Source organism: Diaporthe amygdali (assembly GCF_026229845.1).
Source record: "Diaporthe amygdali strain CAA958 chromosome Unknown NODE_4_length_2575358_cov_65_588622, whole genome shotgun sequence".
NCBI lineage: Eukaryota > Fungi > Ascomycota > Sordariomycetes > Diaporthales > Diaporthaceae > Diaporthe > Diaporthe amygdali.
Window position 1 is genome coordinate 1,203,195 of NW_026517024.1, and position 18,545 is coordinate 1,221,739.

At 55.1% G+C, this 18,545-nt stretch overlaps 5 protein-coding genes across 5 annotated transcripts; 3 read left to right on the forward strand and 2 right to left on the reverse strand.

Annotated features, from left to right (window-relative positions):
* Positions 1 to 1,005: 1,005 nt before the first annotated feature.
* J7T55_008568 (tho complex subunit 7) lies at positions 1,006 to 2,133 on the forward strand (the record flags this gene model as incomplete). The annotated part of the gene is made up of 1 exon (XM_053138899.1): positions 1,006 to 2,133. The coding sequence occupies one exon, from the start codon at positions 1,006 to 1,008 to the stop codon at positions 2,131 to 2,133; it is 1,128 nt and encodes a 375-aa protein (XP_052997843.1).
* Positions 2,134 to 2,910: 777 nt separating this feature from the next.
* Positions 2,911 to 3,356, reverse strand: J7T55_008569 (tubulin-specific chaperone; the record flags this gene model as incomplete). Its single annotated transcript, XM_053138900.1, has 2 exons — positions 2,911 to 3,105; positions 3,177 to 3,356. 2 exons carry the CDS (start codon positions 3,354 to 3,356, stop codon positions 2,911 to 2,913), a joined length of 375 nt encoding a protein of 124 aa, XP_052997844.1.
* Positions 3,357 to 5,288: 1,932 nt separating this feature from the next.
* Positions 5,289 to 7,047, forward strand: J7T55_008570 (cytochrome p450 52a5; the record flags this gene model as incomplete). Its single annotated transcript, XM_053138901.1, has 3 exons — positions 5,289 to 5,986; positions 6,046 to 6,764; positions 6,830 to 7,047. The coding sequence occupies 3 exons, from the start codon at positions 5,289 to 5,291 to the stop codon at positions 7,045 to 7,047; spliced, it is 1,635 nt and encodes a 544-aa protein (XP_052997845.1).
* A 403-nt stretch (positions 7,048 to 7,450) lies between these two features.
* Positions 7,451 to 12,076, reverse strand: J7T55_008571 (uncharacterized protein; the record flags this gene model as incomplete). The annotated part of the gene is made up of 8 exons (XM_053138902.1): positions 7,451 to 8,460; positions 8,595 to 8,711; positions 8,796 to 8,930; positions 8,991 to 9,749; positions 10,094 to 10,646; positions 10,753 to 11,036; positions 11,194 to 11,579; positions 11,991 to 12,076. The coding sequence occupies 8 exons, from the start codon at positions 12,074 to 12,076 to the stop codon at positions 7,451 to 7,453; spliced, it is 3,330 nt and encodes a 1,109-aa protein (XP_052997846.1).
* A 3,957-nt stretch (positions 12,077 to 16,033) lies between these two features.
* On the forward strand, positions 16,034 to 18,141 carry J7T55_008572 (mfs transporter; the record flags this gene model as incomplete). Its single annotated transcript, XM_053138903.1, has 6 exons — positions 16,034 to 16,203; positions 16,265 to 16,541; positions 16,721 to 16,938; positions 16,991 to 17,694; positions 17,759 to 17,863; positions 17,927 to 18,141. 6 exons carry the CDS (start codon positions 16,034 to 16,036, stop codon positions 18,139 to 18,141), a joined length of 1,689 nt encoding a protein of 562 aa, XP_052997847.1.
* Between the last annotated feature and the right edge of the window lie 404 nt (positions 18,142 to 18,545).

Below are 18,545 nucleotides of genomic sequence, written 5' to 3' on the forward strand. Positions count from 1 at the left end.
AGTCAAGTCGATTCGAGGCGTGCTGACCAGGGTTTTATGTTGATGATGAGGAAGTGGAAATGGGGCTGGAAACATTAAAGGAGAACAATGGAGGATGACGGGACGGATAAGAGGTCACGGTTAGAATGGACTCGGCCCATTCTTGGCCGTTTAAGGGGGACCTTGTTGAAGATTGCGGGGCGAGAGGTTGACGCCAGGACTCATGGCTGTGTCTATTGTTTGGCAGCTAGTGTTCTATTGTGTAGAAGTGAGATGAGATGAGGTGAGGTGAGGTGGAAAATCGAGGTTGAAGTGAAAGCCTCGTGGCTTATGTCGCACCCCTAGCTCTCTCCCTACAAGGAGTACGGAGTGGTGGGGTCGCTGCGCCAGCCTTGCCGAGTTTCTACTTTGGTGCTCGAAGTTGATATTCTCCGAGCTCAGTTCATAGGCTCAAGACCCATAGGCACTCGGTCCCTCTATTGTTAGAGCTGTACTACCTAAGTACTTCCGGCAGAATTGCATTGTGCAACGACTTTCTTGCGCCTAAGCTCTGCTTGAGCCATTAATATTCTGGATTCTTCACCTGCGAGCTTTCTATGCCAAATTTTGGGACCTAGATACCTGGTTAACCAGCATGGAGAGTGTCATTATGCCAACGCTCCTGAAGTACCGCTGTAATATCTGAATTCTAGGTGGGCTAAAATGGAACCAGGGATCTGTAGTCAATCACCTATGCACGTTAGGTACCTTGCTGGCTAGGTACCTAGCAGGACCAGGTAGTAATAGCTCGCTTAGCGTTGTCTAAACCCTGCCACCGTCTCTCTGTCAAAACAACTTAACTTCGATTTCACACCTTCGTCACTCACGCCGCCTACCACAAGGAGCAGTCCCCTGTAGCATCTTCAGTGTTTCTCAATATCTCATTTCAAGGCCGGCGAATCCTGTTGGAACAGCCCGAGCACTCATTTCTATTTTCCCACACGAGTTATCTTGGTATTCGACGACAGCTTTCGCGAAGCCACAGCCATGTCGTCCTGGCAGCTCCTCGACCCGGAGGAGGAAAACGAGATTCACAAGTCGCGCCTATTCAGCGTTGAAGAGCGGCCGTTCAAGCGCATCACTAAGCGCCTCTCTACAATCAATGGCCTCGCCCATTCCAAGATCCGACAGACCGTCACACCGCCCCCCGACACCACAAACGCCAGCAATGGTGATCAAGCTCACCAAGGCGACGACGACGGTAGCAGCGGCGCTGACGCAGTCGACTTCACACAGCTGAAAGAAGACATCACGTTCGACTTTGCGGCCTTCGACTACACCATTGGCCGCCTGCAATTCCTCCAGACTGCCAACGCCCAGCAGCGCGACAAGTACGCCGTTGAGCGCGGCGCCATTCTCGACACATGCGCGAAAGTCAAAGACAACACGGCTCAGCTGAGAGTCCAGCTTGCGGAGGCTCAGGCGACTCGAGCGCAGAGGCTTCAATGGGACGCACTGGCCCGCAAGATAAATGACAACAAGGCTCTCCAGGAGAGGCCTAAGGCGACAGCAACGCTGGAAAAGCTGGAAGAGGAGTGCAGGCAGCTAGAGGCGGAGAGCGAGACATATGCTGTCACATGGAGGGAAAGGAGGGAGCAATTCAGTAGGATCATGGACGAGAGCATGAGGTTGCGTCGGCTCATCCGTGACGAGAAGGAAGAGGTTGAGCGGAGGGAGGGCATGGACGAGGATGGAAGCGGCGAAGGCGAAGGCGGTGCTGATGGACACACGCCACGACCGGGCAGTGCGAGTGGTAATGCGACACCACGGCCCGACGTTGCTGTGGCGTCGGCTGTGCCAAAGGGGCTCGGAGAGAACGGCGACTCGACACCACGGCCGATGTCAGTGGGTGCACGAACGCCGATGCGGGACAGTCCCGCCCCGGGTGCTATGGACGGTCTCAAACCGAGGCCCGAAATGTCTGGAAACCTGTCACAGGCTGGCAGTCGGTCGGGGAGCCGAGAGGCGTCACCTGCGAGAAGCGCCGATCCCGAGGGACGCCAGCCGGAGGGCGAGGATGTCGAGATGGGCGACACACCTCGCGATGATATCGCGTCAACCCCGCAGATCACTATCGAGGGCCAGAATGTCGAGGACAAGATGGACACGTCGTGATGATACTGCCGACTGAGGCCAAGGAAGTGGCGCGATGGGAAGCGGCCTGGCACATCCGCTTGACTGTTTAGATAACGTGCAAGATACCCCGTGGGAAAATAAAAAATACAGATGCGCAGAGCAATTGACGGCTACAGCTCGTTGGAACACTGATTATTGGTCCTTGACTAGTTGTGGGATGTCATCTTGTAGCCGGACCTGAAAGGCCTCGCAGGCCACCATATCCAGTAGTAGCTTTAAGTCATTGAAGTTCGGATGTAAGATCTTGAAGCACTTCTCGTCATCCCTTCTTCATTGGCTCTTCAACCATGGTCCTGGATCACGTCTATGACTGTGGTGACCATACTGCAAGTCCTGCATCTTCTTCGAACGAGCAACCCAAGCAGGTTCATATAATGGTGTCAGTACAGTTATTTCCCCTACATCACTTTGTCGGACCGTTCTCCAAGTTCTCCAAGAAAACTCTAATCTAATTCTGCCTTGTTGTAGAATTTGTAATTTCTCGACAACTGGATTTCCTTGAGTTCCCACTCTCATTCCCTCTGCGAGCGGCGCCCTGCCCCTTGCTCTATGTGTCAGACGTAGCGTGATAAGAAATGACTGAAGGATTTGGCATAGCAGTCCAACCACTACCCAAGCCTATCCGCATCACTCAGCCGATGCAGAAGCCAACCCCAGGCAGCCCCCAAGCGTCAAGCGGCGGTTGCATCATCCTCGCGGACTGTCTGTCCAAGCAAAAATCTTAGTAAAGCGGTGGTCAGACCCCGGACTGGGTCTCTACGCCTCAGCCTTGAGGGCGTCCTGGCCCTGCTTCAGCACCTCCCTCGCCTTGGTCAACTCGGCGGCGGCGGCGTCCCCGTCGTCGCCGCTGCTCTCGCTGATGGCGATCTGCTCCTCAAGCTTGGAGATGGCGTCGGTGATGCGGTTGCGCAGGGGCCCAAAGACGTTCTTTGTCTCCTCTGCGGCTTGTTTCTGTAGGCGGGTGGGTGAGTCAGTCATGTCCGTTGTGGCAGGGGGATCGGTGTTGGGTGGGGTGGACAGACCTCCTGCTTGAGAACGTACTCGGCGTTCTCGTCCAGGTCGCTGCTCTTCTCGCTGATGTCCTTCTCGAGCTTCTCGATGCGGGCCTGCTGGCTGGCGAGGTCCTTGTGGTAATATGCCTCCTCCTTGACGAGGCGCTGGACTGACGAGGTGGCGACGGCGAGGGGGGTTGGGGGAGCCATGGCGAGTGTGTGCGTATGAGAGTCCGGGGGGTGCAGTGATTCTCTGGTCAGGGTTGTATTGGCTGTTCAGGTGATGAGCTGACGATGTAGACTAGGTGCACTTGGCAGGGGTGCTGATGTGGGTGTTGTTTATGTTTTGCATTGGCGGTTGCTTGTTTGCGCCATGTGCACAAACAGAGGGGTACGGTACCATGCTATGTCAGATTAATTGTTTGGCCAGTGCTGTCGCGTCCCGTGCAGGCAAGACCTCGTCCAGGCACGAACTCCACGCTTATGTGGATGCACTCATCTCATCTCAGCTTATATCTACATGTGTACTGCAAGGCACAGGCAATAATTGTCTAGAACTGTAAGTATGGTGTCTGTGAGCTCTTTGCCCCTGGTTACCAAGATGCTGGGTTCACGTGTGCTGATGTAGGCACGGTTCGGGTACAGGTACAGCGCTGCACGTATACAGGTCCTTGCTTTTTTGCGTTCCTGTGGCGCTGTGTTTCAGCCTCTTTAAATGGCTCAGCGAGCAGACAGAACAACCTTTGGACTCTGGAAACTTGAGAGCCGAGGACTTAGGGAACAGAGCCGCATCTGCCCCGTTTTCCCCGCCTCCACACTCTTTCTAGACCACTGACTGTACCTAGCCTTTAAGTACCGTCCTGAACCTCTGCAAACAGCAATCTCGTCTGCCCATCTATCTTGGAGGCTGGGCGCACTAAAGCTTCCCCACGTTCAGGTGCCCGTGAGACATCCCATTTGCCTCGGCTGGGGCCAGTTCGTCATGACCTATCATAGGTGCATAGATGATCCTTCTCTGGAATATCAGGCATGACATGACGCCTGTGACTGCTCAGTCGAGAGCCTTGCCTCGGCCCAGACTTGGATCGAGGCATCCTCTTCAAGAAACCATTCGAACCTGGATGGATTGTCCACGGCCACATCCACAACTTCATCTCTGCCCAGGCCATCCTAAATACAGCGTATCCCTTGGGTGGGGGTTCCTGCCGGGAGAGCTTCTGGTGCGTAGGGCCTCTGAGCGATGGCTCACGGACGAGACAAGACCTGCCGGGCGCTCAGATTGTGGAGAGCCTGCGAGCTGCTATCCGAGTGTGTGCAAGCGCATGGGTTCCGAGTCCTGAGCCGATCTTATCCTTGGAGGGGGGCAGATTGGCTCGAGAACAATGTGACATTTAGGCGATGCAGCGTATTGTCCGGGATCGACCCGGACCCGCAACAGGATTGGAAACGGAATTGGAACTGAGATGGGGGGACGGCGAATTAGACACTTGACGAACATGCACTCGTCCCGCTCCAGCTGTCAGGTCTCATCAAGTGCTGCGTCCAGGGATCATCGCCTGGCCTGTGCCAATCCAAGTCTCATGCACCCCAAGCTTGCGACAGACTTGCCATATCCAGCCTTGGACACACGCAAAGACCCGGCTGGTCACTCACATTGTCTTGGCTATTTGACGACACTACTCCGCCTTCCTCACACCTTCATGCTGTGCACATAGGAGTCGGACCTCTGAATTTGCCCGGCCTTGTCTGACACTCCTCCGGTCCATCTCTCGCCAGTCTTCAAATAAGTCTTGACTTCCGTGGTTGACGAAGACACTGGTCGGTCTGGTTTCAGACATCGGTCCTAGCTCGTCGATCCGAGTACTTCTCTCTCTGTCTCATCGATTCCTCAAGTCAATCGGCAGGTCCTGTCTCGTACTCTTTCACCTCCATGCCTCTTATTTTATGTTTATCATTGATCATTTGTTGTTATAACCCAAGGCCTATCTCGATATTTAAAAGTCAAGGATTTCATACCTAGACCCACCACCTCACTTCCAGAGCCTCATAGTCTTCGTAGCTCGAACGCGACCATCCGAGTCTTTCAACATTGTCATCGCATAAATTATCCGCAGAGGTAGTGACAAGGTCAATTCACTCGATATGGGCTTGTTGGAGGTTTTATGGGAGCAAACGTCTCTCAAGACAGTGATCCCTATTTTCTTTGGCGTCTATGTCGTCTACGCATGTGTTCAACGGCTATATGAGGAACACCGTGTAAATCAACTCGGTCCAAGGGCTTTGAAGATCTCCCACAAGCTGCCTTGGGCCCTTGACTTCATCTACGCCGCCATCCAAGCAACCATACACCACAAAAATCTTGAGAACTGGCAAGAGTTCTTCACAAAAGCCGGCGCCGGCAGCAGTGGTAACAGTGCTTACACAGTCGAGGTGCATGCCCTCGTTAGACGAGTCGTCTTCACGGCGGATCCTGAGAACATCAAGGCTATTCTGGCGACGCAGTTTGGGGAATTCGGAAAGGGGGAACAGTTCCACGAGGAATGGGAAGAATTCTTGGGCGACAGTATATTTGCGACTGATGGCCAGACATGGCACACCAGCAGGCAACTGCTAAGGCCCCAGTTTATCAAAGACAGGATCAGTGACCTGCACTGTTTCGAGTCACATCTCGAGACGCTTTTCAGGGCAATGGCAAACGGAGGTGCACTTAATGGGGAGGACCAGCAAGTCAACATGGGTGCTGTTCACGGGCGCAAAATGGACATCAGTGACCTCTTCTTCAGGTACACTCTGGATGTGGCGACAGACTTCCTCTTGGGCAAGGATGTCAAGTCTCTCAGGTAAGGGCTCACGGTTCCCGGCTGAGATGGCCACTATTAGAGCTAACAACCCTCAAAAGTAACCCGCGGGAAGAGTTCGCAGACGCCTTCAATGAGGTTCAGCACGTCCAGAACATCATCACGCGCGCCGGCCCAGTCATCGGCACTTTTATTCCGAAGAAAAGGTTCCGGAAGTGCCTGGCGACGATGAACGCCTTCGTCAACGAATACGTCCAGAAGGCGCTACTCCTCTCGCCCGAGGAGCTGGCCTCGAGGAGCACGAAATCCGACATGTCGTACACGTTCCTCCACGAGCTCGCCTCGTACACGCGGGACCCCAAGGTCCTCCGCGACCAGCTCGTGGCGGTGCTCCTCGCCGGCCGCGACACGACGGCGGCCAGCCTGTCGTGGACCATCTACGAGCTGGGCCGGCACCCGGAGGTCGTGGCCAAGCTGCGCGCCGAGGTCCTGTCCACGGTCGGCCCGCAGAGGACGCCCACCTACGCCGACCTCAAGGGCATGAAGTACCTCCAGAACGTCATGAACGAGATCCTGCGCCTCTACCCGGTCGTGCCCTTCAACGTGCGCACCGCGCTCAGGGACACCCTGCTGCCCCGCGGCGGCGGGCCAGACGGCACGCAGCCGCTCGCCGTGCGAAAGGACACGCCCGTCGGGTACTCGACCCTGCTGATGCAGCGCCGCGAGGACCTGTACCCGCCCGTGTCCAAGGACTTCAAGCCCGTGGAGGAGTTCTCTCCTGAGAGATGGTATACCTGGCAGCCCAAGCCGTGGCAGTACAGTAAGTTCTCTTGGCACATGCCCTCCCAATTTCCAAACGTTCCAATTGCTAATTTGACTCAAAAGTTCCCTTCAATGGCGGCCCGCGGATCTGTATCGGGCAGCAGTTCGCGCTGACGGAGATGGGCTATGTGTTGACGAGGCTATTCCAGCGGTTCGAGAGGGTCGAGAGCTACATGGACCAGGTGGACGGAGGGCACCCAACGCTCAAGGCTGAGATAGTGTTGCAGCCTGGCGACGGGGTCAAGGTCGCATTCTTCTTTCCTGAGTCTTCGAAGGGCTGAAGTCTCGAGCATAGCAGCAAATTCGATCTTTCACTGGAGTTATGGCGCTTCACATTGAATGGCATCCTTTTGTCTATAACCATGTATATACACTTGTCTATCTGCAGCGCTCCATATGGACCACATCACGCTCGTATACACTTTCGGTACATATACTATCACTCTTTTGAGATCGAGTGACGTCTCAACATTTAACTGTGAGGAGAAATTGGGAGGGTCCGCTAGGATGTTGCAGCCTCCAAAGAAGCTGAAGTGAGACGGGATTATAGCTCACCCAAGTTCTCAACGTCTTGGTAGATAATTGAGTGGCCACCCGGAAATACCCTCGTCAGGGTAAACGATACTTGCAGAAGGACGGCTAAGGATCTCATATCGGCGCGGGTTCCACGTTCCTCAAGATCCCCTAGCCCAGGCCAACAGCCCAAGCTGCATTGCCAAGCTGCTTGATAAGGTGAATCAGATTCTCGACAATAGGGGCGACTGGGCCATTCAGGTAATTCGTCCGGAACACATCCTCGACGATGGCCATGGTGGGCTTGGGCTCCTCGAGGAGGCTCTCTGCCGTCCCACTGCCGCCCCCAGCGCTATCCCGGCCACCGCCCTGGCCCTTCTTCACGGGTCCACGGATGGCAGGCCTGCCAGTCCCGTACGACGTGAACTGGGCGGTCTCGCTCATCTCGGGCCCATCAAGGTATATGAGTGGCTCGTTGTGGTTGAAGCCCGGCTGCAACCCGGTAGTCCGCCTGATTGCGCGGGTCAGCACGCCCCAGGTCCATATCGCCAGGGCGGCATGGTGCACCGCGACCGCGTAGAAGTCCTTCAGGTGGCCAGGAGGGAACTCCTTCGCCCACCTGAGAATCTGGCCCGCATGCCACAGAGCACGGCGGGCCTCGGCATCCTGTGCCCATCGCTGCAGGGAGGGGTAGATCCGCTTGGCTTGGTCATCGCCCTCCTTGCCGGAGAATAGCTGCAGGTCCTCCAAGCTCACGTGCAGGTTTACAAAAAGGAGGTTAAGCACGACTTTCTCCTGCGCACTGAGCATATGTGGCCAGCTCTGTAGGGCAGTGGCTTGGAACTGCTCGAGAGACTTGACAAGCTCTTGGTGACGCGACTGGAGCAGAACATTTGGGTTACCTGCAGTGGTTGGAGAGAATGCAGACCACCGATAGATGGCGTTCATTTGCCGGTACTCCCGGATAAGAGACCAGAAGCCGTGGAGGTAGATGGAGACAGCATATTGAACATCCAAGCGGTGATGCTCAGTCGCTAGGAGGTTGATGTCGCGGAAGAGGTCCCCAAGTGAAGGTGGCCTCCTATCTTGGCCGGCGTTTCTCTCTAGATAATGCATCTTCCACTCCCGCGCGGTTTTCGCAAACCAGAGCTCCCGCGCCTCAGGGAGCGGCAACGTCAGTTCTGCGTAAGATATATGGGGGTTGTTCATAGATGTCATGGATGTTTGTGCGTCTCGAAGGTATAAGTGGAAGATGAGTCTTTCCGCCTCCGTCAGTATATGTCCACCTAAATCTCTTTAAGAATAGGGCACTCACCTTTTCCAAGACTCTCGGTGACACCATGTCTTCCACTTTTCTTCCAAAACGGCCCCGTCATCTGCAGGGTCGACATGGAGTGGCGGATATGACGACCTTTGAAAACTGCCTCTGCCCCTGATCATTGCAATTGGAATGTTCAAATCTTTCGCGATTGAGTCAGCACACGCCGACATTCAGGCACAGGAATCCTTTACTCACGGCATTCGGCTATCTCCATGCGCCTCCTATTGCCGCTCCATAATCCAATATCATGACCCAAGACAAGGGCTTGAACTAAACTTTGATCCTGAACTTTGGAGTTGTTGTCCTCGAATCTGTTGGGAATAGTAACGCCTAACGCACTCATTAGCACTAACAGCTTACAGAACCGGGGTATCGGTCATATCTCCTTACGGACTGCCTCTTGCAAAGCAAACCCAAACTTTCGAAGAGATTGCACAGATGTCAAGATACCACCCGCTGATGCAGCAACTGCCGTCCATTCAGGGCATTGTGCATTCAACGCGAATGTTCCAAAATGTATGAACTCTGACACTTGACATAAGTGCCACGCTAAGAATATGTGAACTAGGGAGTCCATCACATCAGTCGAGGGAAACGACGACGCCACGCGGCTCAGCATGACATTGTTCTGGCAAGTACTCAAAACGATGGCAAGGATCTTGTCGCGTCCAGACGAGTCCAATTTGTCATGGATGATCCTGTCGGGCTTTAGTTGCGTGGTGCTTATGTCGGCTAATGGGAGACCACTCTTCTGGTTGTGGATATTGTCCTTGTGCCCGTCAGGCATCCACCGCCAGGGTGAATTCGTCCATATCTTGACTAGACGTTGGCGCATCCGAGACATATCCGCGGTGTCCTCGGGTTGGTTGGAAACATAGTTGGCCAAATTTGGATCCGTGGCAAGCATGCCGTGAACGTTGCCGATGTTCCAGTTGTCCAGCATGCCAAAGTCAAGGTCGTTCATCTCTAGGTTGGCGTCGTCGCAGAAGTCCAGTACAGCAAGGCCTTGCGCCTCAGCCATTTTTTGGGAGTCCATTTGCTGTTGCTGGTCATAGAGAACGTCTCGCAGGAAATCTGAGAAGGGCAGTCTGTTCATATCCACCATGTTTTGATTAGAGTGATATGATGCCCCGTAGCTGTCTGGATTGTCTTCGTCGTCCATGGTCAGTAACTTTGTCTACAAATTGTCTGACAGGCACTGCTCGTAGGTGACGCCAGATTATGGCAACAGGAAGGGGAAAAGGGTTAGGAAGAAGCCAACAAGGGAGTCTCGTAGAACATGACTTAGTCTAGTGCGGCGTCCGAAGGAGAGTAACAAGAAAAAGCAGGCATGATATTTAGTGATGTTTTATGGGACGACATCATGGCATAGAGTATGGCGCCTGCAGGAGCCACAGATAGCCGCGACGCGAATATCTTAAGATGAAGAAGCCTTGCCAAGACAACCAAAGTCCGGGACGAGACAGCGACGGAAGGAAAAAGAGACGACTCACTTTGGTCCATCATGTTCTCAGGGGTGGGTAGCTGAGCGGCCTCGCCGTTGATTGGTGGATTGTTGGCCAGGATGGAAGGGCTGCTACCGGTCGCCTGGGCGTGGACAAGATTCGTCATCGCAGGCGCGGCAGGGTTGTGGAGCCCAGGTGTATGCATAGCCTCAGCCGCATTGGAGCGCAACGACCTCGACCCCAAGTGATGCGAGGTGGGAACTGCGCCGTGGACGGCTGGAGCCATGGGCGCAGAGGAAGTGGGCGTGGTTGCGCCGGAGGAGTGCGCGTTCGCGGAGAGATGCAACAGATGCATCGCCGCGGCTGAGCCTGCCTCGGAAGAGGCATATTCGCAGGTCAAGTTGCGGTTGCGACACCTCGTGCATGGCTTAGACTCTTCGCACTTGACGCGAGCCTTTGCACAGGCCTGACAGGCGTGGGCGACACGGCCGGCGCCGGGAGACGAGTTGATGCGCCTCCTCTTGGTGCCATTGCCATCATCGTCGTGGTTGGCTCGGTGTCTCTTGAGGAGGTCAGCACGCCCAAAAGCCTTCCCGCATACCTGAATCATGACATTAGCGACTGGGTGGGTTTCTCGAAAGGCCTGCGGTCCCTGGACTGGACTGGGCTGGGCTGAACCGCACACGCGGCAGGATACGGGGACGTACGTCACAAATAAAGCGCTTTCCCAGGGTGTGAGTGGCGATGTGTCTCTGGAGATGCTCGGGGCGTGAGTATCGCTTCAGACAGTCGGCACACTGGTAGAGGCTGGTGTTGGCGGCATGGCCGCTGGGCGTCACGCTGGAACCGGCGCCGACAGTGCTCCCGCCTGTTGTCGAAGGAGCACTGGGCGAGGTGGCAGGGGTGGCGATGGGTGTTGGATGGGAAGTGCCAGAAGCTGCGGGCGATACACCAGGAGGAGCTGGGTATGTGTAGTTCCCAGGGGACGAGGCTGCGGGATGTGAGTGTGCAGCGCTGGTGTGTGATGAGACGTGCCGTTGAGGAGGTTGGGGTTGGGATGGTGAGTGCGGTTGGGACTGAGAAGGGTCGGCGTGCAGGAGATGTGAGAGGGACGGGCTGGCCATTGTGGCCGGTTAGGAAGTAGAAACGATCAAGTGCGGTGCCGTGCGATGCGGCGCCGTGTGTGAGTGTGAATACGGTGGATACGGCGGCCGTCGCAGTCTCGTCGTATCTGCTGGCCGTCAGTCCCGTGTAGGGCTGCGGCACCGTACCGTACCGTACCGTGCCGTATCCGCGGCCTGGCACCTGCTGACGTCCGAGGCAGAGCGAGATGGATACGGAATAGACGGCGAGGTGGTGGAATGGATGAGATCGGATAGGGCTGAGGCCAATGGACCACAGGTCTGATCGGCACAGCAGCCGGGCCCTGAGATTGGCTGTTTGAGGCTGGATGGAGCCCCTTCTCCCCCTTCTGGGCCGGTAGGGCGCGGTGGGCGTGCGGAAATCCGAGAGCAGCTCGGCGGTGATGATGCAACTGGAGAATGGATCTCAGGATCAATTGGCAGCAAGCGTCGTCGGGAGTGTGGGAGACAGCGGGCGGGAGGGCGGGAGGACAGGGCGGGCGTGCGGTAATAAGGGAGGGAATTGCAGCACACTGTGTGTGTGTCGTTTCGAGTGTCGAGTGTCGCGAGTCGTACGTACTGTAGGCCAGGGCAGGTAGGGCAGGCGTGGGCAGGTAGATCAGGTAGATGATCGACTTGCTTACCCAGATTAAGGTGCTTGAGTATGGGGGCAGCATGCAGCTATTTTCTCTTGACAGCCAGCCACTGGCGAATTACGAGACGGCGGGTGGACCGAGAGCTCCCAAGAATAGTCGCGGGAACCAAGATTGATGCTTGCTGCAGAACGTCCTTGTTTGGCTTGACTATGCCCGTGTCTGTCTCACATCACCAGGGCCTGGGCCTGGGCTTGCTTGTTGTTGGGAAGCGAGTACAGGCGAGGAGCGAGCGAGCGGAGGGAGCGAGCCAGCATGTGCTTCCTTGTTTGTGGCGGACAATAATGACAAGACAAATTGAGAAAGGGTCGATGGATGGGCTGGCAATGTATCTCGACCTGGACCTGGACCTGAATGCGATGCGATTGCGATGCGATGTAATGCAAAGCAATGGTGATGCTGTTCGACTCAGCCCAATCGACTCGACCGGGCACGAGGTTTCTTTCTTTGGTCTGATGTTTCTGGTGCTCGGGCGAGGCCCTGCCGTCCGTCTCAAGTTGCCCGGTTCGTTCGACGAGTCAGACACACCCGCCAGCAGGTCGACAGGCGAACTACTACTGTGCAGTCCCACGATGCGATTGATGATCCAAGATCGGGGACTCTTGCCGACATCAAACAATCCTAACTTCTCTACTCTATTCGACTCTAATGCGAGATGGCCGGGGGCCGGGTTTTGGGTCCAACCCCACCGGCACGTCACCTGCAGGAGAAGTCTTCTTCCTGCCAGATATGTCTACAGTGCCGTCCTACTTCCTCCTCCTCCTCCACGCCCTACTGCAGTTTGTGGTCTAGACACCTCACGCCATCCCACCCGAACGCCATGCCGTCGTCAAGCAGCGGCACGCCAGCCACTTGCATTCACGCCTGCGTCCTACGTCCTGCACCTGCGCCATCGCCATGACAAGCAGTCTCAACCAGCCAGCCAGCCAGCCATTGTCTTCGGGCATGGCGCGGCTGTCAGGATCTACGCCGTCCCTGATCGACAGTGCGTGCCAACAGCAACGGTACTCCTCGCGCTCTGGTTATGCGATCCGCAGAATAGATCGATCTCGAGGGTCCATGGCACATGCCCGCTCATCAGAGCTCCTGGTCTGCTCGTCACTTTAGACCGGCTCGCCGCTCTAGCTGTCACTGGCCGTCTGGTGTCTGGGCACTTTGGGACCGACGTACTATGTAACCATCAGGACAGCAAGGCCAGCAACGTGCCTGGGGCCGTCCCTGTCTCTCTCTCTGCCTTGCGGCGGACGCTCCGAACGCCCATGTCTTACGACCCATGATCCATGATCCATGATCCACCACCACCCAAGTGCCGTGGTTCTACGGGTTCCTTAGGCCGGCCGAGTGCTTTCGCAATCCCAGGGGCGGCAATGGGCAAATCTGGGGTAGCTGGAGCTCGGTGGCAGGCACCTGAGGGAAGCGCTGGCCACCCATTGGCAGCGGCATAAAATAAGCCTCCAGATAAAGTCGGTGGCCCGGGAACACACATGCACACGATTATCTTCCGAAGGCCAAATTTGGCTCACCGACATCGCCAATGCCTGTTTGTTTGATCCACTTGTACCCTCAACCGTCAAGAGTTTCAACGGCTGCATACTCCTTTTAAGCATGTTTTTGTTTTTTCTCTTGTCGTTCCCACCTCCGGGACAGGCCCGATTGCAGATTCAGCACCAAACCCCGTAGTACGCGTGTAAGGTGGAGCCAGGCTCGAGTCGACAGCCAGCTTGACTGGTTGCCAGCCAGACGCCCCTGAATCCCATCGAGGCCACCACGGGCAACCCCTTCAACGTCACATTATCGCCAATGACGCGTCCTCAATTTCCAACACCCTCTCTGCCTCTCTTCTTCCCAACGCCAGCCGCTGAGGGCAGCTGAACTGCGGATGTCCATCCTGGGTTCGAAAGAGGAAAACGTCCGAGAGACATGTCGCGTCTCCCAGCGCTTGCACACTTCGAGTCTTCAACTCCGGTGGTTAAAGCATAAAGTCGCTGGACCACGGCAAGTACCCGAACACACATGATATGGGTCCGCTTGGTCCCCTCTTCCTCTGGAACAGCCATTACGCAGTAGGCTACATGAATGCTATGTAATTAGGCTTGGCATTTGCACCCACCTCCAATATCTTGGCGCAGGCAATCCGCGGCACCACACACTGCGCAACAGGACACGCACTCGACCACCCGTACCAAATTTCATTGGACATTCCGGTAGCCGATCAGCCATCTGTTCCTTAGCTCGTGGCTGACTGCATCACAGAACTCAATTCGGAAATAAGAGGATCTGCTAACGCGTGGCCTGCGGATGTCATGCAATCAATCCGCGTACAGGCGCGTATCCGGATTTTCCACGGATTAGGAGTCACCACGCATTGATGACAGGCGAGTTGCAATTGCTGTTCGGCGGCGATCTTAGGTGTCTCTATTGTGGGACAAAGCCATGCCAATCCATTCCAGCTGAGTCGGGGTGGGCTGGCTAGCCGAACATCAAGATTGCGCCAAAGCAGTGCCTGTACTCCCCGACCAAGTCCAGGTGTCGACATTGTCAGGCTCATGAGCTCAAAGGCTCCCGAACCAGGCAATACCTTGAGCCGAGAGAATGGGCCCTCGGTTATGGCAGCTGGCGTGCCTCTGACGCCGACACTCGGCCCAAGGATCAGCTGCTAGCCGTCAATAGCGGGCGGAGCTGTGGGCTTGGTTTCACACATTGCTGTATGGAGTGCAGGTCGCCCAACATGGCGCCTCTGTGGTGACTCCAGAGATCGGAGCGGAAAGATTTGACTATTACGCGAGTGTGTAGTGTTACAAATCGTTCTGGCAAAAAGATCCTGTTACTAGGTTGTGACCAGTTGAGGCTTCTTCCACCGGTGTCTGCCACCACTTGTGCCGGTGGCGGGGAAGATTCCTCGCGGGCGGCCATAGCAGCCTATGGCCGGCCAGTTGCACAGACTCTTGTCTTTGATCTTCGCCTCAGGACGCACATGTTCCATGGCGTTTTGGGCTAACAACTTTGTTGGGGCCGAGGACTATGAGCCCCCAGAGTCGACGCATATGTAAGATGTCGCAGCCGCTATGGGCCATATGCCCGTAGACTTCCCTAATTCCGCGACGTTGAACATGCACGTGAAATTAGACTTTTCAGGGCTGCCAGGTGGGTATTGAAACCTTCCTTTTTCGCTCGTCTCCTGGAATTTGGTCCATGAATCAAGTTTCGAAGTATTGTTATCTCTCCGGTGCTCATATTGGGTTTGACGTAAGGAGGTAGTTCTGGGACAAGATTACGTTATTGCACTGGGCACCAACAACTCCATCCAGCAAATATTCATTGCCACTTCTGGACACTCTCTATTCCTCAGCCATCTCGGTCCCTTTGCACCTTGCAAGTCACCATAGCTGTCACCTCCACCTTCCGATCCCTGTTACGGCAAGGCTGAGCCATTGCGTGGGGTAACCTGGTCGCAGTCAGAACCTAAAACCTCGACTTCTCGTGGGGAATCTCGATAGTGCAATGCGTTCAAGCTGTCCTGCAACACTGACAGCCTATAGCAACAACTCCTTCGCCACCTCCCGAGGAAGGGTCTCGTCACTCTAGCAGCCACCGCCCTCGGGAAGTGGGCCACATCCCGTTCGTGTACAGCAGTCACACAGGCCTGGGAGCTCGAATCTCCATCATCTGACCCTTTGTTTGGCTGGTCTCGATACCTTCTGTACGCCGAGACCCACGGGAAGACTACGGGGAGTGGACACTTCCCCAGATTATTGACGGGAACGATCCTTTCCCCAGAGAGCCTCATGAGCTTGGTGTCCTGGCTTGTCTCGTTCCGGCAGCCACTGGCCCCTCTCGCGTCTTGCGAGTCCTGTGGGGTCTGGGGAACCTTGAACGAGAACGGAAGCCACTGCTACTGGCCGGAGTTTGGGTAGCTTTCCAGAGGAGCATATACTGCTACTCTTGCGGTTGACTGTGTGCCGGCAGTCTTGTTGGTCCTTGCTTTGCAGCTGCCTTTGCCGGGTGTGTGTCCGTCCTGCGTTCATTCGCAAATCACAGACAGGAGGTAGACGACAAGGGTCCTATTTACTGTCGACTTCTCCCCGGTTCAGATAACAAGACCCCAAGAACCTCCCTCTCATTCATTGTCATCTCCTCCACATATCGTTCCTTTTCGTTCCCAGGAAAACAGTCTAAAACATTTCTTTCGTACAACAACAAGTTGGATGGGCAAGATGGCAGGCGATCATATTGCGCCGACCCTACGACCCGATGACTACGAAGATCCAAAGGCCGAACACGTAAGGCAGAGAACCCTTGGCAATGTTCGTCTTCGCCATCACGAGACCAACGAGATCATTCTGATCCCCACACCATCCAACGACCCTAATGACCCTCTGAACTGGTGAGTCGGATTGGCACGCAGCCCACACTCTACCTGTTCCTTGAAGAACTGACGGGCCCAGGCCAAAATGGTACAAGAAGTCCATCGCCGTCCTCGTCTGCCTGGCGATCCTCATGTGCAATTTCCTCGCGGCAGGACCGACCGTCGCGATCGTCAACACGACCCTGGACTTCTTCCCAGCCTCACCCCCTACAGTCGACCCCACGGGTTTCAGCGCCAATGTCTCCAGAGTCGCGTACTTTTTCAGCACCACTGCGTTGCTCCAGGGGACTGGGAATTTCATATGGGTACCTCTTGCAAACAAATACGGTCGCCGTCCCGTTTATGTGGCCAGTTATGTGAGTCTCGGAGATCTCTCATGCCTTTTTTCGAGTCGTCTTTGGCTACCGCAGTCAGGCATCTCAAATTCATGTGGGAGGTGGGAGGGGGGAGCGGGGGAGGTTGCCAACTTCAGAAGCCCTGTTTCCTTCGCCTCGTGTTGTTCAAGGCACAAGCCACTGACTATCTGTTCCTGAAGACTCTGTACCTGGCCACCGCCATCTGGGCAATATTTGACCATACATATTCGGGTTTCCTGGCTGCGCGTATTCTCATGGGTTTCGCTTCTGGTGCAGCAGAGACCATTGCGCCTGTGACCATCTCAGACCTGTTCTTCCTCCACGAGCGTGGGTCTATTATGGCCCTCTACACGTCGTTTCTATCTGTGGGTGTAGGCTTCGGCATGATTATTGCTGGGTAAGTGAGCCATCCAATCGATTGGGAAATACCTATTCTGATGCCTCTATAGCCTCATCACTATCAATAACGACTGGCGTGTCATTTACGAAGTGGCCGCAGCAATCATCGGGACCATTCTCTTACTTGCATTCTTTGCTTTCCCAGAGACAGCATTCGTCCGCGAGGATACGGTTATCGATGATGCTCAGCACCTGCAGCGGCTGCCCAGCGGACACGAATCCGAGAAGACGCACCAGACGGCAGACCGCGTCTCTGACATTGAGGTTGCGCCCCAGAGCCCGCCGTCTCCTGTCAAGAAGAAGAAGACATATCTGCAGAACCTCAAGCTCTACAATGGAGTCTTCACCTCCGAGCCCCTCTACAAGATCTTCATGCGCCCCTTCGGCCTCATTCTCCTGCCCCCTGTCCTGTGGGCAGCCCTCGTCGAGTCCGTGACCATCGGCTTCCTCGTCGCCGTGACCTCCAACGTCGACCCTGCTTTCCTGGCAACGTACAACTTCGAGGCCTGGCAGGTAGGCCTGTGTTTCATATCTGCCTGCATCGGATCCGCGATCGGCATTCCCGCCGGTGGGAAGCTCGGCGACGTCGTGGCGGACTACTTCACCAACAAGAATGGCGGCATCCGGGAGCCTGAGATGAGGCTGCCTGCTATACTTCCAAGTCTAATCACAACGCCCTTGGCACTGGTGCTGTACGGCGTGGGGATCCAGCAAAAGCTGCATTGGATGTGCCCGACCATTGGACTGGGACTATGTGAGTGGAGAGCATGACGATGTTGATATGCACGAAACACAGGAAGCTGACCCAATATTGCCAGTGAACTTCTCGATTGTGCAGGCCACAAATATCGTACTGGTCTATGTGATTGATGCTTACCGCCCTGTCGCCGGTGAGGTCACATTGGCTGTCATGGGGTTCAAGTGTAAGTGATACATCATCCACCGTCGAACATCTCGTAACCCTAGACTGACACACTTGGATACAGCACTGTTCGGCTTCCTGCTCTCGTTCTACACAAACCCGTGGGTCGACCAGTCCGGGTACCTGGACGCCTACGGTGCAATGGCTGGTATCTCAGCTGCCATCCTCATTCTTTGGATTGTGCTATACGTATGGGGTCAGCGTATCCGACACGCCACTTGGTCTTGGCCTGTGATTTCTTACATCCACTGGAATGAGGACCGTGAGGTTGGCGAGTGAAGGCGTCTACTGGTTGCATACCGTCCCCTCTACTTGTTTGGATAATTTTCAGTCGCTTCCGATGAGTGTTTGCATGTAGCCTGGGAAATTCGCGGTGCGAAATGTGTGTGAATGAATTTGGAATGTCCAAAATCACAGCTGTGCATCGGTCGACAGCATTTGGAGATATAATTTTAGCCTTGAAAACCTTGGATTGCTGATCTCCATGGCGACTGAATCTGCTGACTCCCAGCTGAATAATGTTTCTGAAAATTGATGCACGAGATGGATGACATTGAGGTGATTGCCGGCCACTTCTCCAACGAACAGGAGAAGAAACAAGACATGATCGATTTCAAACAAAACCTATCGTCACTCACTTACAGCATGGCCGATATATCGCTACTCATCCTATGTACAGGTCT